Raw genomic sequence first — 19,489 nt, forward strand, 5'->3', positions numbered from 1 at the left:
GTGTCACGTTGCGCTGTCTAGTTGGAAAGAAATATCGTTCTCATCAGTATCATCAATTATACGACGTATTTCAAGCTAAAAAGCGACAGAGTTACGGCCATATTTGCACGAAATACTCTTTGAGTAGCAACGAAACTTTCCTTGGTAAAATATTTGGACGATTTCCAAACGTTGTGGCAACGTACACGTCATCATTAACGGCGCAAAAACCGGTATCCGTTCGAGACCTGCTTTAGTCAGCAACATCCAGCAGACAACCCGGTTTTGCGCCGAAATCCACCAATTCCATATCCATAAAAACTGTCTGGCGTACGGATCTACGCCATCGCTTCATGCCAGGTCGGGTCTGCCTCGTCTTCTTTTTCTACCATAGATATTGCCCTTATGGACTTTTCGGGCTGGATCATCCTCATCCATACGGAGTAGGTGACTCGCCCACCGCAATCCGTTGAGCCGGATTTTATCCACAACCAGACAGTCGCGGTATCGTTCATAGATTTCGTTGTTGTGTAGGCTACGGAATCGTCCATCCTCATGTAAGGGGCCAAACATTTTTTGGAGGATTCTTCTCTCGAACGCGGCCAAGAGTTCGCAATTTTTCTTGCTAAGAAACCAAGTCTCCGAGGAATACATAAGGACTGACAAGATCATAGTCTTGTACAATAAGAGCTTTGACCCTAAGGTGGGACGTTTCGAGCGGAACAGTTTTTGTAAGCTGAAATAGGCTCTGTTGGCTGCCAACAACCGTGCGCGGATTTCATCATCGTAGCTGTGTATCGGTTATGATTTTCGACCCTAGATAGGAGAAATTATCAACGGTCTCAAAGTTGTATTCTCCTATCTTCCCGTTTGACCATTGCGGTTTGATGTCGTTGGTTGGTTGATTTTTGGTGCTGACGTTGCCATCATGTACTTCGTCTTGCCTTCATTAATGTACAGCCCGAGATCTCGCGCCGATTTCCACCTGCTCGATTTGGATAACGGCAGTTTGTGTGTCCCGGGTCGTTCCTCCCACGATGTCGACATCGTCAGTATAGATCAGTGGCTATGCTATCATACGCGACTTTAAAGTGGATGAAAAGATGGTGCAACTGATGTCCATATTCCAACAGTTTTTCCATCGCTTGCTGCAGAAAATCTAATATGTTGCTGATTTGCCTGGATTGAAGCTTCTTTGGTATGGGCCAATTATGGTGTGGGCGTACGGGGCTATCCGACCGAGCAAGATAGAGGAGAATATCTTATAGATGGTACTCAGCAACGTGATACCTCTATAATTGCTGCACTGTGTGATATCTCCCTTTTTATGTATGAGACAGATAATACCTCGTTGCCAATCGCCAGGCATTGTTTCGCTGTCCCATACCTTGAGCATAAGTTGATGGACCACTTGGTGTAACTGGTCGCCTCCATATTTAACCAATTCGACTGTAATTCCATCGGCTCCTGGCGACTTATAATTTTTAAGCCGGTGAATTGCCCGGACTGTTTCTTCTAACTTGGTGGTGGCATTATTTGACCGTCGTCTTCAGTTGGCGGGACCTCCAACTCGCCGATGTTCTGGCTGTTCAGTAGTTCATCAAAGTACTCAACTCATCGCCCCAATATGCCTATTCTGTCGGAAATCAGATTTCCCTCTTTGTCTCGGCAGGATGAGCAGCGTAAAACTTTCACCGCTGGTGCGGTTGCTCCCTGTACTTTTTGAGTTCACAGACCTGTTGGTTCTCCCAGGCTTCCTTTTCCGTCTGTGTAGTCGCTTCTCTGCTCGCCGGAGTTCGTAATAAGTCTCTGCGCATGTCCGCGTTCTTTAAGAATGCAACATTACTCGGTATGCAGCATTCTTCCGTTCCGTAGCTAGCTTACATTAATCATCACACCAGCCGTTCCGACTCTTTTTGCAGCTGGGGCCAAGTATGTTTGTGGCCGTATTTATGATAAGGTTCTTTAGGTGATTGTGAAGATCATCTGTGGATGCTTTATCTTCAGGATCTCTGTTCACTGCGGTTATTGCGGCATCCATTTCCCTCTTATAGGTGTCGCGGAGGGCTGTGTTGTGGATGGCTTCAGTGTTAACTCTCACCTGATTGTCAGAGGGGATTCTGGGTGGTGTTGTTATTCGAGCTTGACATAGTGATCTGAGTCTATATTGCCCCCCCATTTGATTCCCCGCATGACCACATCCTATGAAAAAAAATTCAACACTCCCCTTTCGTATATATGAAGAGCCCTCTTTCATACTCAACACAAAATGGCGCCATTGCCATATATAAAGGGGTTCACCGACTTGACTTCCTCATTAAATTTCGTGAGATTGGTTGAGTCGTTCCAAGTAAATCGGGTGTGACAGACAGGCAGATGTTGAATCGACTTTAATAAGGTTGTTTCAAATAAAACCTTAAAACGATCATTTACGCACAATGAAAAAGAACAAGTCGGAAAACCGGAAGCTAGACGCTTCAAGTATGAAAGGTTTTGTGTAGTTCTTTTATAAAGAGATTTGGGTGTGCATTTGTCCCATTAGCATGTAGCACGTAAAATATGCATATATTACGTGAAAATAGCCACTTTCAAGTGATATTGACATTCACAGTCTTGAATTTGCAGAGGAGCACAGATTTGACCTAGTATAACTTTGTTAGTAATAGTGCGATTTTCACCAGCAGGATGGCAGGATCATGATCTATACTGTAGCCTACATTGCCGCAAAATTTTGTGATTCTACGGTGAACTTAAGGGGGGTTTTCCTGTCAATTACTAAAAATTATTGTAATATACTATTATTAACTTTATTTGAACAGGTATCGATATGGAGGGTATTTCGGAGCCTAGGCACCATATAGTGGCAGCCCCTTGATTTTTTCCAGATTTTTCGGTTTGGTGGTTCCTGAGAATGGGTTCGTTAAAAAAATGACCACTTTCGACCCCCCGCACTCCCCACCTTTTCAGCAAAAGTCAAAACTAATACCGGCTTTGAAAAGTACTAACCGAGACCTTTAATTTGATACCCCACATGACTATATTTGATGAAAAAAAATTTACACCCCCCTTTTGCATGTATGGGGACCCCCCCTTAAATTCGTCGTAAGAGGATGTAACTCACTATATGCGTGAGCGTTCACAGTTCCCACCTTTCTACCAAATTTGGTGTCAATCGCTATAACCGTCTCCGAGAAAAATGCGTGTGACGCATAGACAGACAGACAGACAGTAAACCGATTTTAATAAGGTTTTGTTTTACAAACAAAACCTTAACAATGGACCAAGGAGTATTTAGTAAAACCGCCATTCTCAGTAAGAGCTTTCCTGCTTCCTTTACGTTTGGAAAACCTGTTTTGTTGGAGATTTTTATCATTGGTGAATTCAATCGCGAGATGGAATTACAAGTGTATATTGATACGATTTGATTAGCAATACCAAAATCAAATGATTTCGCAGGGAATCGTTTCCGGTTTAGCGGAAAAGTCTCCAAAAGTGTAGATCGAGTTGTTATCGTTCGAACCAGCCGTTCTGACTTTTCTTGCGGCTGGGGCGAAGTATGTTTATTGCCGTATCAATGATAATGCTCTTCGGATGGTTGTGAAGATCATATGTTGTTGCTTGATCTCCAGGACATTTCCCCCGTTTACATGTTACGAAGGGCCGTGTTGTGGATGGCTTGAATATTCACTCTCACCTGATTGTCAGAGGGGATTGTAGGCGGTGTTGTAACTCGAGTCCGAGCACTATGCAAACGAGATAGTGATCCGAGTTTATATTGGCCTATGTTCTGACATTCATCAAGACTGAGAGGTGGCGGTGTTCAATCAACAAGTAGTCAATTTGGTTGAAAGTGGTCGCATCGAGAGTAAATGCACGAATCGTTATTACGTTTTCGTTGCCGGATTTGTCGTTGTAAACTCTATTCTGTCCGAGGCTCCTTTCGTGGCCTCGTAACATCGGTTTTTCGTGTAGGGTTGTCAGCCCTATCCACCCCCAAACTGGAGGACCAGTTGGTACAATTTGTCCCGTTTTTAGGCGCGGGAGACTCGCCTTCATCTTTCTTCGTTTGCAGTTTTTCATTAGGAAAGAACTCCCAGCGATCACTTCCTCGATTTGGAGATAGGGTTTGGTAGTAGAGCTATTGGTTTTGATTCACCAAGCGTTTCCCAGGTTTTGTGCTCCATTGTGGTACCATATTGTAACCTATACTACCCTTTGATCTAAAGACAATGTTCTTAGTTTTGCAAATTATCTTTACAGCTAAAGTGACTTCTTTAATTTATTCGACACCGATATTACAATATATATCTAAATCTATTTTGTCGCTCTCATAACTAGTAATTAAAACCTGTTTTTCACTTCTTTGTTCTCCTTTCTTCTCTTCCCTTTCTCATTTGAAGAAAGACATCTTAATTTTAACTAAATATCTTTACAGCCTTTGAGCAGACTAAATGGTATCTCTTCATCTGCTTTATCTGAAATTCATTCCACTAAAACTAAAATCTCGCTATCCAAATTTAATCAATAATTGAAATAAATGATGAACGGAGGGAACTATTTAAAAGGAAAATTTGAAACATTTCCTCTTACATAAGAACATGTTTGTATAAAATGCATCCTTCTCTATTTATCCAATAGAAAACCTGTCACGTGTCGTTCCACACACCCTCAAAGACCATGCCGTATTCATAGCATCATTTTCATATGGCATTATGGCTCAGGCAAATCGCTCGGAGCCCGATAAACAAGTGATTGAATTATGTAGCCGAATTATTCTAAATTTTGCACGATATGGAGGGACGAAAGAGGATGTCTTCCAGGAGTCAGGTCTCGTGACAATAGCACAAATGCTTCTACGATGGAGCGATAAAGACTGCCCTATTTTTAATACGCTGTGCACACTAGTTTGGGTTTTTATTCATTCTGAAGAGAAGAAAAAGGTAAACCATTGACTTTGTATAAGATAATTTTATTCAGAAATTTCTTTCGCATTCCAGGTAATTTACAATTTCATGACAACTCGAGAGTCTGCATTTATGGTGCGTGAGACGAAAAAGCTCGTTTTACGCAAGAAAAAAATGTTAATGCATTCCAGAAAACTCAATCATAACCACCAACAACAATCAAATTCTCCGAAGAATTCACGTAATAATTTGCCACAATTAGATTCAGATTTTGGCGTAGCTAGAAAGTCGCCTTATATTTTTAATTGTCCTGTTTTTGCACTAGATACGGTGTTGTCACTTTTAAATATTACCGTCTAGTGTCTGGTTCCGGTTTTATTATTATAGTTGTACGTGTTGGAAGTAAGCATAAACCTAAACTTTTTTCCATTATTTTTTAATCTTAGTAGTTTTTAAAATATGAAGCAATAGATGAATTTACTTTGATATTAGGATAGAGTTTTGTATCTTAATATTATAAATGTTTGACTCGGAACCCATTAGCATTTGTAATCAAACAAAAAATATTGTTGAAAATAAAATAATCTCAAACATAAGACAGTGTACACTCTTATTATTTTTCATCATAATCATTAATTTTGCTATATTTCATGAAGAACTAAGAAAGAGAATGCAAGGAGTTATTAAAGTTACAGATATTATCGCAGAAGAAATTTGTTAAATAAAACATTCCCCTAGGCTATCAATATTGTTCCAAAACTACTCGAAAATAGTGACGTAACTACCTCTATGGGAAAAGGAGAGATTAAATTGACTAATTCATAGGGGATCTCTGGAAATATTTATTACGTAATCTATGATGAACTGCAAAGAATTCACAGTTTATTCTGCTAAATTGACTCAGTGTTAGCTCTAGTTTGAAACCTAAAACTCGGGCTGTTTTTTGTAAGCTCAACCAAAAGGATCAATTTTTCCTTTTAAATTGGGATACAGTTTACTAAATGTTGTGGAGTTTCTCTGCTTATATTTAGATAACAGCATGGTGGAATATTATATTTATGATTACAAGATAGAATCATTATTCACACGCCGCTTTCTGGTAGACACCAATAACCCTTATTGTCACTGTTGTCAAATTTTCGGCAAAGGCACATTCTTCTACTGAAAGTACATCTGGGCATGATTCTTTACGTTACAATAATATTTCTTCTTTATGGTGGTATTTACAAGTAAGAATAAAATGCTTAATTTATTGTATCTGTGGAAACGACAGAGTCCTTAGCCCATTCAAGATTGTCTTGAGTTCACTCCAGTGACTTCTGCTGGTGTTTATTCAGAACAATCTATCTAGTGTGGTTCTTTTTCTTATCATATTAAAACATAATGCACCGCACAGTGGCAAAATAGATTATTCAAATTGTATTGGGAATTTTTGTATGTACTTGCTTCAATTGGCAGGTCTTTGAAAATTGCAATCATTGCTAATGAATGAGTTAGCAGCTTGTTGAGTATCTTCTTTTCGCTGTCTGATATTTGTTATATGGTAGCAACGTCAGCACCAAAAATCAACCAACCAACAACATCAAACCACACTGGTCAAACGGGAGGAATAAAGATAGGAGACTACAACTTTGGGACCGTTGATAATTTCTCCTATCTAGGGTCGAAAATCACTACCAATAACAGCTATGACGATGAAATCCGCGCACAGTTGTTGGCAGCCAATAGAGCCTATTTCAGCTTACAAAAACTGTTTCGCTCGAAACGTCTCACCATAGGGTCAAAGCTCTTACTGTACAAGACAATGATCTTGCCAGTCCTTATGTATTCCTCGGAGACTTGAGTTTTTAGCAAGAAAAATTTCGAACTCTTGGCCGCGTTCGAGAGAAGAATCCTCCGAAGAATTTTTGACCCCCTACATGAGGATGGACGATTCCGTAGCCTACATAACGACGAAATCTATGAGCGATACCATGACCGTCAGGTTGTGGTTAAAATCCGGCTCAATAGGTTGCGGTGGGCGGGTCACTTAATTCATATGGATGAGGATGATCCAGCCTGGAAAGTCTATAAGGGCAATATCTATGGTAGAAACGGAAGACGAGGCAGACCCTTCCTGAGATGGAGCGATGGCGTAGGTCAGGACGCCAGACAGTTTTTAGAGATATCGAATTGGTGGAACTCGACGCAAAACCGGGATGTCTGGAGTTCCTTATTAAGGCAGGCCTCGACCGGATACCGGTTGTTGCGCCATTGATGATGATGATGATATTTGTTTGTTTGTTTGAATCTGAGGTGGCTTCCTGCGGCTAGGTGATTTTCTCGATCACGTAGAATGGGTCCCGTGGTGCCGATTGGCAAGTTGCGCCTATAACGCAATGAAGTCCATAAATTTGATTTCGGTTGATGCGTCTGCTGTCAGATTATGTGTGCATATCCGTTTGTGAGCATGTATTTACATTTCGGCCTGGGGTAGTATTTACTGTTGTTTTGCCTTTATTTGTGTCCAAAAGTTTGTTTCCAGGTTATGGTTAACAAAACTGATGTATGCTGTGTGGTATTAGATACCAACGCTTGAGTCTTCAATGAAAGATGCTAGTTTGATTATATTATCGTGCTTCTTCTTTTTCTTCAGCCTTTGTCCCGTTCACAAGCGGGGTCGGCTCGTCGTGATCGGTTTCGCCATTTGGCTCTATCGAATGCCTGATCTGGGTGCAATCTCGAGGTTTTCAAATCCCCATTCAGCGTATCAAGCCACCGTTGTTTAGGTCTGCCTTTTGGTCGTTTACCATCGACCTCGATGTTCAGACCAATCTTGGCAAGTGAATTCTCGTTTGCACGAATTGCGTGACCATACCATCGAAGATGCTTTTCTCGCAACTTTTCCACGATCGGTGCAACCCCATAACGATCGCGGATATCCTCATTTCGGATGTGATCAAAACGTGTCACGCCACTAGTCCAACGTAATATCTTCGTCTCCATTACCGCAAGACGCAGTTCATTGTTTTTTATAGTCGGCCAACACTCAGAACCATAGAGAGCGACAGGACGGACGACATTGCGGTAAATTTTAGATTTGAGACATTCGTTGATACGTCGATCACAAAGACCCGCCAGTCGTGGAACGCCACTTCATCCAGGTTGCGTTAATGCGTGAAGTAATTTCATAACGCAGTTCTCCATTGGCTGATAGCGTTGACCCGAGGTATTTAAATCGCTCAGTTCTGGGCAGATCACTGCCGCTGACAGTAATTGTGCCTGTTTCATGGGGATCGGTCGTCAAAAATTCAGTTTTGTTTAAATTCAATCTGAGACCGTGTTGCCTGAGGCGATCATTCCATTTTTGAACAAGTTGCTCGAGATCATTTTTGCTATCAGATGCGAGGAAAACATCATCTGCATAAGCAGTGTGTAGGGCGCTGGACGTTGGATATTGGTGTCCATAACAAGAACAAAGAGGAGTGGTGAGAGGGCGCTTCCTTGATGAACACCAACAGAGACACGAAGCGGTTTTGATACACCCGCCATACTTCGAACTTTACTTTTCGGATCGTGGTAGAGCAATTGAACCCGGCGCACGAGTTCTTCCGGCACGAAGTGTTGTCGTAAAGCATACCAGATGAGTTCGTGTGGTACACGGTGAAACGCTTTCTCTAGATCCAGAAATGCAATGTAAAGAGGCCGATGCTTCTCACGGTGTTTCTCCATGAGTAATCGCGCAGCGTGTATTGCGTCAGTAGTTCCGCAGTTTTTGACAAATCCGGCTTGATTCACGGTTATTTCAACGATTTCGCGAATACGGTAGTCAAGAATGCGTTCAAAAATCTTCATGGTATGGGAAAGTAACCGGATCGGACGGTAATTTGAACATTCTGCTGGACTACCTTTCTTTTTCCATATTGGAACAGTGGTACTTTCTTGCCAAACAAATGGTGTTCTTCCTTCCTGAATAAGCCGGTTAAAGAATTCACTGAGCCACAGTGTTGGGTCCCAGCTCTTCGCTTTCTAGAGCTCAGATGCGATGTCGTCAGGTCCTGTGGTTTTCCCCGATTTCATTTGTTTTATTGCCTCCTCGACTTCAATTGCGCTGACTGGTGGAACTGCTAAAATGTCGGCAATGATTGTGGAAGTGGAGGATGAGCAAATTCTTCAGTTAAAATCTGCTCGAAGTATTCTCGCCATCTATCCGTTGCGGCTCGACGGTTGGTAAGCAAATTACCGTTCTTGTCATTAACACAACAGAAGTGTTCGATATCCTGTATGCGTTCATTACGGCTTTTAGCAAGCCGATGCAGATCTTTCTCGCCATCCCGAGTGTCCAGTTTATCGTAAAGATGTTTGAAATGGTTCGCTCGGGTGACAGCGACCGCTTTCTTTGCTTCCCGGTTGGCATTCATATAAATTTGCCAATTAGCAGGCGTTTTATCGTCGAGAAATTTGTGGAAGAGGCGTTTCTTTTCACGGACCTTCATTTCAACATCATCATTCCAAAGCCAAGTATCTCGGTTGATATACCGCTCACCCGGCTTGGTGACCCCGAGGGTTGCTGAGGTCGCTTTGTTGATCGTGTCTTTCATTTGGTTCCATGATTCTTCCACATTCGTAATGGTTGGCAATCGTATGAGTGAGGCAGTTTCTTCTTTCTTCTCACCAAACCGCCACCATTTAATGCGCGGCGGGCCAGTGCGTTCCTCACGCTGTTTTATCGGTGGCATAATCGGCAGGACGGCAATCAACAGCCGATGTTGAGGTGCGATGGTCTCATAGGGAACGACTTTGCAATCAGTGACAGTGGTAAAATGTTGGCGTCTTATGAGAATATAGTCGATTTGCGTTTTATTGTTCCCACTATAAAATGTGGGAAGATGGGACAATCGTTTGATGAACCATGTATTCATAAGTATAAGGTCATGGGTGTCCGCAAAATCGATTATACGCTCGCCACCTTCATTGCGCGCTCCGAACCTTCTTCCCCCATGGCACTTGTTACCGTCTGCCTTTTGACTCACATGACCATTAAGGTCGCCGGCAATGATTATGTAATCGTCAGCAGGCACGTGACAAGTCTTTTCATCGAGAAGTTGCCAGAAGGCATCTTTCTCGGCATCAGGACGACCTGTCTGTGGTGCGTACGCGGTGAAGAAGTGAATAGTGCGATCAGCTGATATAATGGTGAGCTTCACCAGCCGATCATCAAATCGTTCGACTTCTTTAATGGTATCACGGAAACCCTCTGAGATGGCAATGCCAACAACATATTGAGTGTGTCATCATCATCAACGGCGCAACAACCGGTATCCGGTCTAGGCCTGCCTTAATAAGGAACTTCAGATATCCCGGTTTTGCGCCGAGGTCCACCAATTCGATATCCCTAAAAGCTGTCTGGCATCCTGACCTACGCCATCGCTCCATCTTAGGCAGGGTCTGCCTCGTCTTCTTTTTCTACCATAGATATTGCCCTTATAGACTTTCCGGGTGGGATCATCTTCATCCATACGGATTAAGTGACCCGCCCACCGAACCTATTGAGCCGGATTTTATCCACAACCGGACGGTCATGGTATCGCTCATAGATTTCGTCATTGTGTAGGCTACGCAATCGTCCATCCTAATGTAGGGGGCCAAAAATTCTTCGGAGGATTCTTCTCTCGAACGCGGCCAAGAGTTCGCAATTTTTCTTGCTAAGAACCCAAGTTTCCGAGGAATACATGAGGACTGGCAAGATCATAGTCTTGTACAGTAAGAGCTTTGACCCTATGGTGAGACGTTTCGAGCGGAACAGTCTTTGTAAGCTGAAATAGGCTCTCTCTAGACAACAACCGTGCGCGGATTTCATCATCGTAGTTGTTATCGGTTGTGATTTTCGACCCTAGATAGGAGAAATTGTCAACGGTCTCAAAGTTGTATTCTCCTATCCTTATTCTTTTTCGTGTTTGTGTTTGACCAGTGCGATTTGATGTTGTTGGTTGTTTCGTCTTCGGTGCTGACGTTGCCACCATATATTTTGTCTTGCCTTCATTGATGTGCAGCCCAAGAGCTCGCGCCGCCTGCTCGATCTGGATGAAGGCAGTTTGTACGTCTCGGGTGGTTCTTCCCATGATGTCGATATCGTCAGCATAGGCCAGTAGTTGGGTGGACTTGAAGAGGATCGTACCTCTTGCATTCACCTCAGCATCACGGATCACTTTCTCGAGGGCCAGGTTAAAGAGGACGCATGATAGCGCATCCCCTTGTCGTAGACCGTTGTTGATGCGCATGGTCTTGAGAGTGATCCTACTGCTTTTATCTGGCCTCGCACATTGGTCAGGGTCAGCCTAGTCAGTCTTATTAATTTCGTCGGGATACCGAATTCTCTCATGGCCGTGTACAGTTTTACCCTGGCTATGCTATCATAGGCGGCTTTAAAGTCGATGAACAGATGGTGCAACTGTTGTCCATATTCCAACAGTTCGCCTGCCGCAGAGAGAAAATGTGATCTGTTGCTGATTTGCCTGGAGTGAAGCCTCTTTGGTATGGGTCAATGATGTTCTGGGCGTATGGGGCTATCCGGCCTAGCAAGATAGTGGAGAATATCTTATAGATGGTACTCAGCAACGTGATACCTATATAATTGCTGCACGCAGATTATGCCTCGTTGCCAATCGTCAGGCATTGATTCGCTGTCCCATACCTTGAGCACAAGTTGATGAACCACTTGGTGTAACTGATCGCCTCCATATTTAACCAATTCGGCTGTAATTCCATCGGCTCCTGGCGACTTATGATTTTTTAGCCGATGAATTGCACGGACTGTTTCTACTAAACTTGGTGGTGGCATTATTTGTCCGTCGTCTTCAGTTGGCGGGACCTCCAACTCGCCGATGTTCTGGTTCTTCAGTAGCTCATCAAAGTACTCAACCCATCGCTCTAATATGCCCATTCTGTCGGAAATCAGATTTCCCTCTTTGTTTCGGCAGGATGAGCATCGGGTGTATAAGACTTCATGCTGCTGACTTGTTGGTAAAACTTCCGCGCCTGGTGCGGTTGCTCCCTGTACTTTTCTAGTTCACAGACTTGTTGGTTCTCCCAGGTTTCCTTTTTCCGTCTGTGAAGTCGCTTCTCCGCTCGACGGAGTTCGTGATAAGCCTCTGCGCGTGCCCGCGTTCTTTGAGAATGCAACATTACTCGGTATGCGGCATTCTTCCGTTCCGTAGCTAGCTAAAATTCATCGTCAAACCAGCCGTTCCGACTCCTTTTGCGGCTGGGGCCAAGTATATTTGTGGCCCTATCCATGATAACGTTCTTCAGGTGGTTGTGAAGATCATTTGTTGATGCTTCATCTCCAGGTCCTCTGTTGACTGCGGTTATTGCGGCATCCATTTCCCTCTTATAGGTGTCGCGGAGGGTTGTGTTGTGGATGGCTTCAGTGTTCACTCTCACCTGATTGTCAGAGGGGATTCTCGGTGGTATTGTTATTCGAGTTCAGAGCACCATTCCAACGAGATAGTGATCCGAGTCTATATTGGCCCCCCTATATGTTCTGACATTCATCAAGGCTGAGAGGTGGCGGCGTTCGATCAACACGTGGTCAATTTGGTTGAAAGTGGTCCCGTCTGGAGAGGCCCACGTATGTTTGTGGACCGCTTTCTGCGCAAACCAGGTACTTCCAACAACCATTTCGTCTGACCCTGCTAATTGAATAGTCCGCAGTCCGTTATCATTTGTTTTTTCGTGTAAGATATGGGAGCCAACGTATCGTACGTTTATGAGGCTTATATTTCTAAACTTGCCTCGCAAGCCGATAACAGCAGGTTTCATTTTTTGGCTGACTAAGAAACCTACTCCGAGCACATGGTTTACTGGATGACCGCTATAATATATGGTGTAGTGGCTCTTCTCCAGGAAACCGGTCCCTGTCCATCGCATCTCTTGCAACGCTGTTATATGAGCCCTATATTGGGACAGGGTATCGGCTAGCTGCTTATCAGCTTCATCTCTGTACAGGGAGCGCACGTTCCATGAGAAAATGTGCAAATCGTTGTTCCTTTGTCGTTGCCGGGTCCGTCGTTTTAAAATCTGTCCTATCCGAGGCCCCGGTTGTGGCTTCGTAACAAGTTGTTTTCCGTGCAGGGTTGTCAGCCCTGCCCAACCCCCAACCTGGAGGACCAGTTGGTACAATTTGTCCCGTTTTTAGGCGCGGGAGACTCGCCTTCATCCTTCTCCGTCTGCAGCTTTTCGTCAAGAAAGAGCTCCCAGCGGTCACCACGTGGAGGTGGAGATAGGGTTTGGTAGTAGAGCTGTTGGTGTTGGTTCAGCAGGCATTTTCCAGGTTTTATGCTCCATCGTGGGTACCAATTCACGTTTCGCCCCGGGACCTATACTACCCTTTTACCACCTTTGAGTGTGTGGGTTACCAAAATAAAGAAGCTTATAGCCATTTTTACCGCGTTCGCGTTCAATGTCGCAGCTTTTGGCACCAGACCATCGGGTTTCTTGCAGAGCGCAGATATCAATGCGCCTTTTCCGAAGGGCTCTTGCGAGTTCCTCGGTCTTTCCAGTTAGGGCACTAACATTTAGCGTGCAGCCACGTATTGGTTTTGTTCGTTGTGTGCGGACTAACTTGCTTACGCCCTGACGCCGTCCATGCGTCAAGAACCCTTGCCCATTTCTCGACAGCACCGGGACCCGTACCGCCGCGTCGACTGAGGTGGACGCCCTAGCATTTCTCCGAGGCTTGCGACTCAATCCGATCATCATGTTTGTAACGACATTCTATGCATTTTCTTGGTCGACCTGTCGCGGGGCCTGTCACCAAGAGAGATCAGGTAGGATTTAGCATAGTAGAATAACTCCAACTATACTCTATTTATCTCTTTCCCTGATCTCAGCATTTTATTTTTGTTTTACTAAGGATAGTACAGAGTACGTTGCCTCAAACCCTTCTCCTTTACCTGGGCTTGGGACCAGCATACTATGTTAATAGCATGGCGGAGTTTTATATTATCGTGTTTCATGAAATTAAAAGGTCAACCAGATATTTCTGTTCTTTGAAGAGGGAGTCTGTGGTCGAAATTGTTGGAGTTTGCTGCAGTGGTAGCTTGTGTGGTTATTGGTTTCAACTTCGCCGCATGCGTGCCAGCGGTATCCTGGCCAAGAAGACATTGGTGAAGGTGGAGTTGGTGGCATTCCAGGCGTCCATGACTTTTTTGGTGATTATTGTCAATTCGTCGTGAAAGGATTTGTGCCCGCTAGGGTAGCTCTTTTAGCGGCCTTGCGTGCTAGTTCATTAATAGGAACCCCGCTGTGCGCTGGAGTCCAAATTACTTGAATTCCCGCAAGGTGAAAATCGTCAACAAGGCATGAATTTCTGTAGCTAAGAAATGGGTGTTTGTTTGAAATATCATGTATTGGCACGATCCCAGCCTGTCGGTTGAAATGACAATTTTTCGGAGATCTCGATCTAATGCTGCATAGATTGCAAATTTGATGATGGCTAACTCAGCAGCTCGAAATTGAAAAGTAAACATTCCCCAGATATGGAAAGAGCACCAGCGTTGCCTGTGCAATCCGGCGATCGTGCTGCATCAGTTTCAAGCCACGATTTGTGGGTCCATCCACAAGTCGGCAACACTGTGGTGCAATTAGGAGCCGAGGAGTCTTAGTTGGAGTGCTGTGTTCGAATGTGGTTTGGATTTTGGTGGCCCTGGGGGGTGTTCGATTGGGTTTGATCTGATGAAAGGCTCTGAAACAGTATGTGTAACCAATCTCTACGGAGTTTCGCTCATAATGGCGAAGATAGCCTGTGTCGGGGTGAAATTAGCGAGTCCAGCACAACGTCGCCGCTGGGAGGCTGTAAAGCTGCCCAGCTTTTTGTTAATATAACGTGGTCTATAGACAGTGAATGTTGCATCATTTTCAAGCTCTTATTGAGCATTAATCTTTTGTTGGGGTGAAATCCAGCCTTAATACCGGACACTGTCCGTATAGCGTTGGTTTCAGCTGATGCATTTGTTAAGATATCGTCAAAATGAAGTTTAACAATGAGGGAATTGGTTATCGTTCTACCAAGGAATTTAATATGGCTGCTTTGAAAGATCAGTTGACCTCCTATTCTGATACTGAGTCCTTCCATTTGATGTTTGACAAAGCATATGGTGTTGGGCTTGTCGATGTTGATGGGAGCGCTAATCTGTTGCATAGGCTCACAAATTTATTGACCTTAAATTGGAGGTTGTTGACTGACAATTCTCTGGTCAGCAATAATGTGTAGGCTAGAAGTATACATATTAAATAAAGCAAGATTAAGGCAGCTGCCTTGCGTTGAGCCATTTTGAATGAGTGTGTGGCAGTTGCCGACTTTGAGTGTGCGTTCATCCAGGAAGTTGAAAGTTGGAAGGAAACTGTAAAGCCGGTCTTTAACCATTGCGTTGAGTGTTTTTTGCAAAAAAGTAAATTAGCGGTATTGGTCTGACATTGGGGATGTCCTTGAGATCTTTGTTTTTTTTTTTTGAAATCGGAACTACACGGATGATCCTTCATTCAGGTGGCACCGATTTCTGCATCCATAGAGAATTTAAGGCCTGTAACGGCTGTGTGTAAGCAAAGTTATCTAGGGTACGCATCATGTTGCAGGTAATGTCATCTACACCCGGAGCGGATGAGGAAATATGTTTGGAAAGTACTTTCATCAGATCCGCAAGTGAAAAAGTTGGAGTACACTAGCCATAGTTGGTTCACACGAAGGCGGCTGCGACGGTGGATGGTATTGTGCCCTTAGCTATCTGATGATACTAAGTTTGCTTCCATAATTGACGTGAAGTGATAGTTGCCATACCGCATACGCTTCATTATTATGGGCAGTTCAAAGACGACCCGTTTGAGAAAATGTCTTTGGGCTATGTAATGACTTAGGGAGTTGGGCGATGGCTAAAAGGCCATTCTGATTCGCCAGGGTTGACGTAGAGCCAAAGCTAATCCAAAAACCTAAAAAAGTTGGTGATATTGATCGTGAAGGACCGGCCGCAAATACTGAAGTGCCTCATTGACACGCGTTTGTATGCCGGGCTTGAGAATGGGACGGGGGAATTTTTTTGATACTTCAGTCCCTTACGTGCCATTAACCAAAACTTCACATGTCCTTTCCACCGTTGCGTGGGTCAGCATCAGAACCTGAAAAACGAAACAAACATAGCAATACCGTGCACGCTAACCGGAAAAACATGGGAGCTAAAACTGAGAAATTTAAAAAAAAAATTACCGTGCGAGTTACATTTAATGTTGTCGAATAAAACTAAGTTTTTCATTTCTAAAAACGTTTTATTACTATTTTTAAGTCTTAATTGTCACGAGGTTGATTTCTTTACAAAGATGCATGCTAAGCATTTTGTTAGTTTCTGTTGTGGCACCATCAAATCTGCAGAATAAGAGGATTGGATTTCAGAATAAGATTAAAATTACAGAATGTGCATTTAGGTTAGTGACGGATGTAAACATGACATTAGGGTATTAGATTGCAGATACAACTGATTGTGAAAGACTTAGACAAGGAAAAATGCTGACATTTAAGTCAGAGTGTGATTCATCTGAAGAAAGCAATCGTAACTTGCACGAGGAACAGAAAAACTGTGCCGTAATCGAGGGAGAAAATCCACATATGCCGATATGCCATATATTTATAGGGAATTTATTGCTCCTTGTAAAATTACCATACATTTTCAGCCAAAAATGAAAAATTAGCACATGCAAATAAATTAAAAAAGTGATACCAATTTTAAGGAGTAAAAAAGCGAAATCTTGCGGAAACTTATTATATTATTTCATGATAAATCTTGGACCGTGTCTGAAATATCGAACTCGGTATTTGGAACAGCTAGTAGTGGCATTTTGATTTTGTCAGGGCAAAATGATCTTAATTTGGTCCTTTTCTTTGTTCGGACCGTACTTCTTCATAATATATTGTCTAGGAGAACTGTCTCGCCTAGTTTTCGCGATATAAACGAAAGTTTTTATTTTTAGTTTCTGCTATGCCTTCTGACAATTGTCCTATGGAAAAAGGAAATATGCTGAATCTCTCAGCTGGTTACAGGGCAAAGCGAATGAAACGATGCAAATAATGTAAGGGTACGGATATTACACCTGAAAAGCTCGTGAGCTAAATTGGATGGTCCTTAGCATGATGATATAGCGGCCGGGCAAGAGATCACTATAGTCTACATCGATATAGATGAGATGAGATCTGCTTTTCTGAGAATAAAACTTTACTCAGAGTGGTCTAGACCACTTTATTTTCAAGAAGTTCTTGTGTCTTATATACAAATATATATACCCATAACGTTCGCCCAAAGTATCTCTGAATCATTTCGCCCTCGTCAGATTTTTTACAAACATAATTAGTTGACAGACTTCTCCAGTCGTTTTATAGTTTTCGCTTTATCCCCTCTCTGCTTCGTTGTTGACATTTTCAGCCTCTTTACCTCCTCTAAAGCTCTTGTCACGCAAAGGAATTTTCTAACCTTTGCCCCCGTTCATTTCGAGTGGAGAATATGCTTTGAATAGGTTTTCACCCTGCAATTGGGGCATAAAAATTTGGCACCAGAATTCAACCTACACGAGGTATGAAGTAACGGAAAAATCAATGATTGTTAAGTTTTGAACAAAATAAATCGCAGCTTTAAATACATAGTCCAATTGATTTATCAAATTGCAGACTTCTAACTTTTATCGTGCAATAGTCAAAATTATGACGCGATCACTGAATTATTAAAACGACTTCAATCACCGTAGAAGCGTTCGAATCTCCTGTAAAACATTTTTCTTTAAATGAATTGTTCTTCATCTATTAAGCAGACCAAGTTTGGGGAGCGCGAGCACGTTCTCCGATTAATTCTGAATATAAAACAGAATTATTTGCGAAGGACTCTAATGAAACAGGCGCTATCATTGTTAGTAGCAACGACTTACCGACGCATCAACGGACACCTCGAATCCAAAAATTTGCCGAGGCCCTAGTTTGGAGTGAATTATTCGTCCACCATTATAAGGACAGAATGACAAAGTCAGGCAAAGAAAAGTCACTCTTCGTGATATACTTTGATGTTCAAGCTAAGCCATTTTCATCTTTTAGTTCAACTGAGAGTGAACTCTTTTCTAAATATTGTATCAGAAGGAAATGCTTTTGCGATGCGTCGTCAACAAGAATTTATGGCGGACGAATAACGTAGGTAGAAGGTTATTATGGAGCCCATAGCCCACGACGTGATTATAGAAATACATAATCTTCGAGGAAAACTCCTGAATCCCGAAAATGAAGTGTTGGGTGAGAGTGTTGAAAATCATGTCATTGCCAAAACACAGTTGAAACAAAGCTCGCTTGATTCCTCGTATAGAGGACCAAGGGCGAGTTACTGTTCTGCGGAAGGGGATACTAAAAAATTCAATTGTTTGCAAAGGACACAAATTCATGAATTTGCAAATTATTTTCTAGACTTCCTTTCGTTGGAATCTGAAATACACAGATATTAAGGATGGAACTGGTAAAATAATCATCCTGTCTCTCAAGTTTGCTCTTTCTATGTCAAGCTTCTAAATTGTCCTTCTCGAGTTTGGTTAACTTCGAAAGACAATCTCATTTATTCATGTATACTTGGAACGGTATCGATATTCGGGAAAATATGCTGCTAGCTTTTGTTACTTTTCTGTCTAGTACGATTGTGCTTTTCTGAAACCATTAGGCTTCGGCTTCGAACGGAATCAATCGATATTATCCATTGAATTAGTTTTGATGATTGAAGCCTGATTTAGCTTTTCAAGTTTTTCTTCTATGTATTTCACTGCAGTCGGGAATGTTTGATTAATCCTCTTTCGTAGGAATTTCTAGAATCATTCTGTTCCTACGAAGTGTAAGGCCTATAATTCAGTGGGATACATAATTAAACCCGTATACGCAGCGTCGTGCCATCATTGGAAGCAATTAATTAAAGAAAATGCATTGACAGAAAAATAACACAGGAAGCTACTGTAAAAATCATTGCACGGCTCAAAATATTCCTTCTTAACTGCAGTTTGACAAAGCAAGAGCAGAACAGCAGCGGGAAAAGCCCTCTTCGCGGTATACATTTCTTGAGAGGCATTTTAAAATCTGCCTCTGAAAAATATTTTTTTTTACATTCTTGTGGGAATGTTTTCAGATTTGCCTCTGGAGCATCAAAATTGATTGTTGATGAATCGTGCGGCGTATTGGTTCGATCGAATGAACAAAAATGCTTATCTTTCCAATTTGCTTCTGATCGAAATGAACAATGTATGAATGTTTCTAATTTGATTTGCGATTGTATGCGATCTGTAGTGCATTGAACAGTCAAATAATATTGACAGTAGAGTTTCTCGCACGTTGTAAATTTGCAAGTGTATGTGGTTTTAAGTTAAAAGTAGTGTTGAATGGCTTTCGAATTGTAAGTGGTGTCTTTATTGAATCAATATATTTTTGTTTGATGAATTATCTGTTATCGAAGCCTTTTGGATTGCGGTGATTTACTAGTATTGGGTGAAAATGGTGATAAATGTCGGTTTTAAATATTAAAACAATTTAAATAATTTTCATAAAACTGCTGAAATGCGCAAGAAAA

General features: G+C 42.5%; 1 protein-coding gene across 1 annotated transcript in view; it reads left to right on the forward strand.

Moving 5' to 3' along the window:
* Positions 1-5,479, forward strand: part of LOC119651650 (protein abnormal spindle) — a 28,831-nt gene extending 23,352 nt beyond the window's left edge. Inside the window, exons 5-6 of the mRNA XM_038055328.1 lie at positions 4,618-4,919; positions 4,977-5,479. Coding sequence (XP_037911256.1) covers positions 4,618-4,919; positions 4,977-5,243 — 569 coding nt within the window. The 3' untranslated portion in view covers positions 5,244-5,479. The remainder of the gene's footprint in view (positions 1-4,617; positions 4,920-4,976) is intronic.
* Positions 5,480-19,489: the final 14,010 nt, after the last annotated feature.

This window comes from Hermetia illucens, chromosome 3 (assembly GCF_905115235.1).
Source record: "Hermetia illucens chromosome 3, iHerIll2.2.curated.20191125, whole genome shotgun sequence".
In the NCBI taxonomy this organism is placed as follows: domain Eukaryota; kingdom Metazoa; phylum Arthropoda; class Insecta; order Diptera; family Stratiomyidae; genus Hermetia; species Hermetia illucens.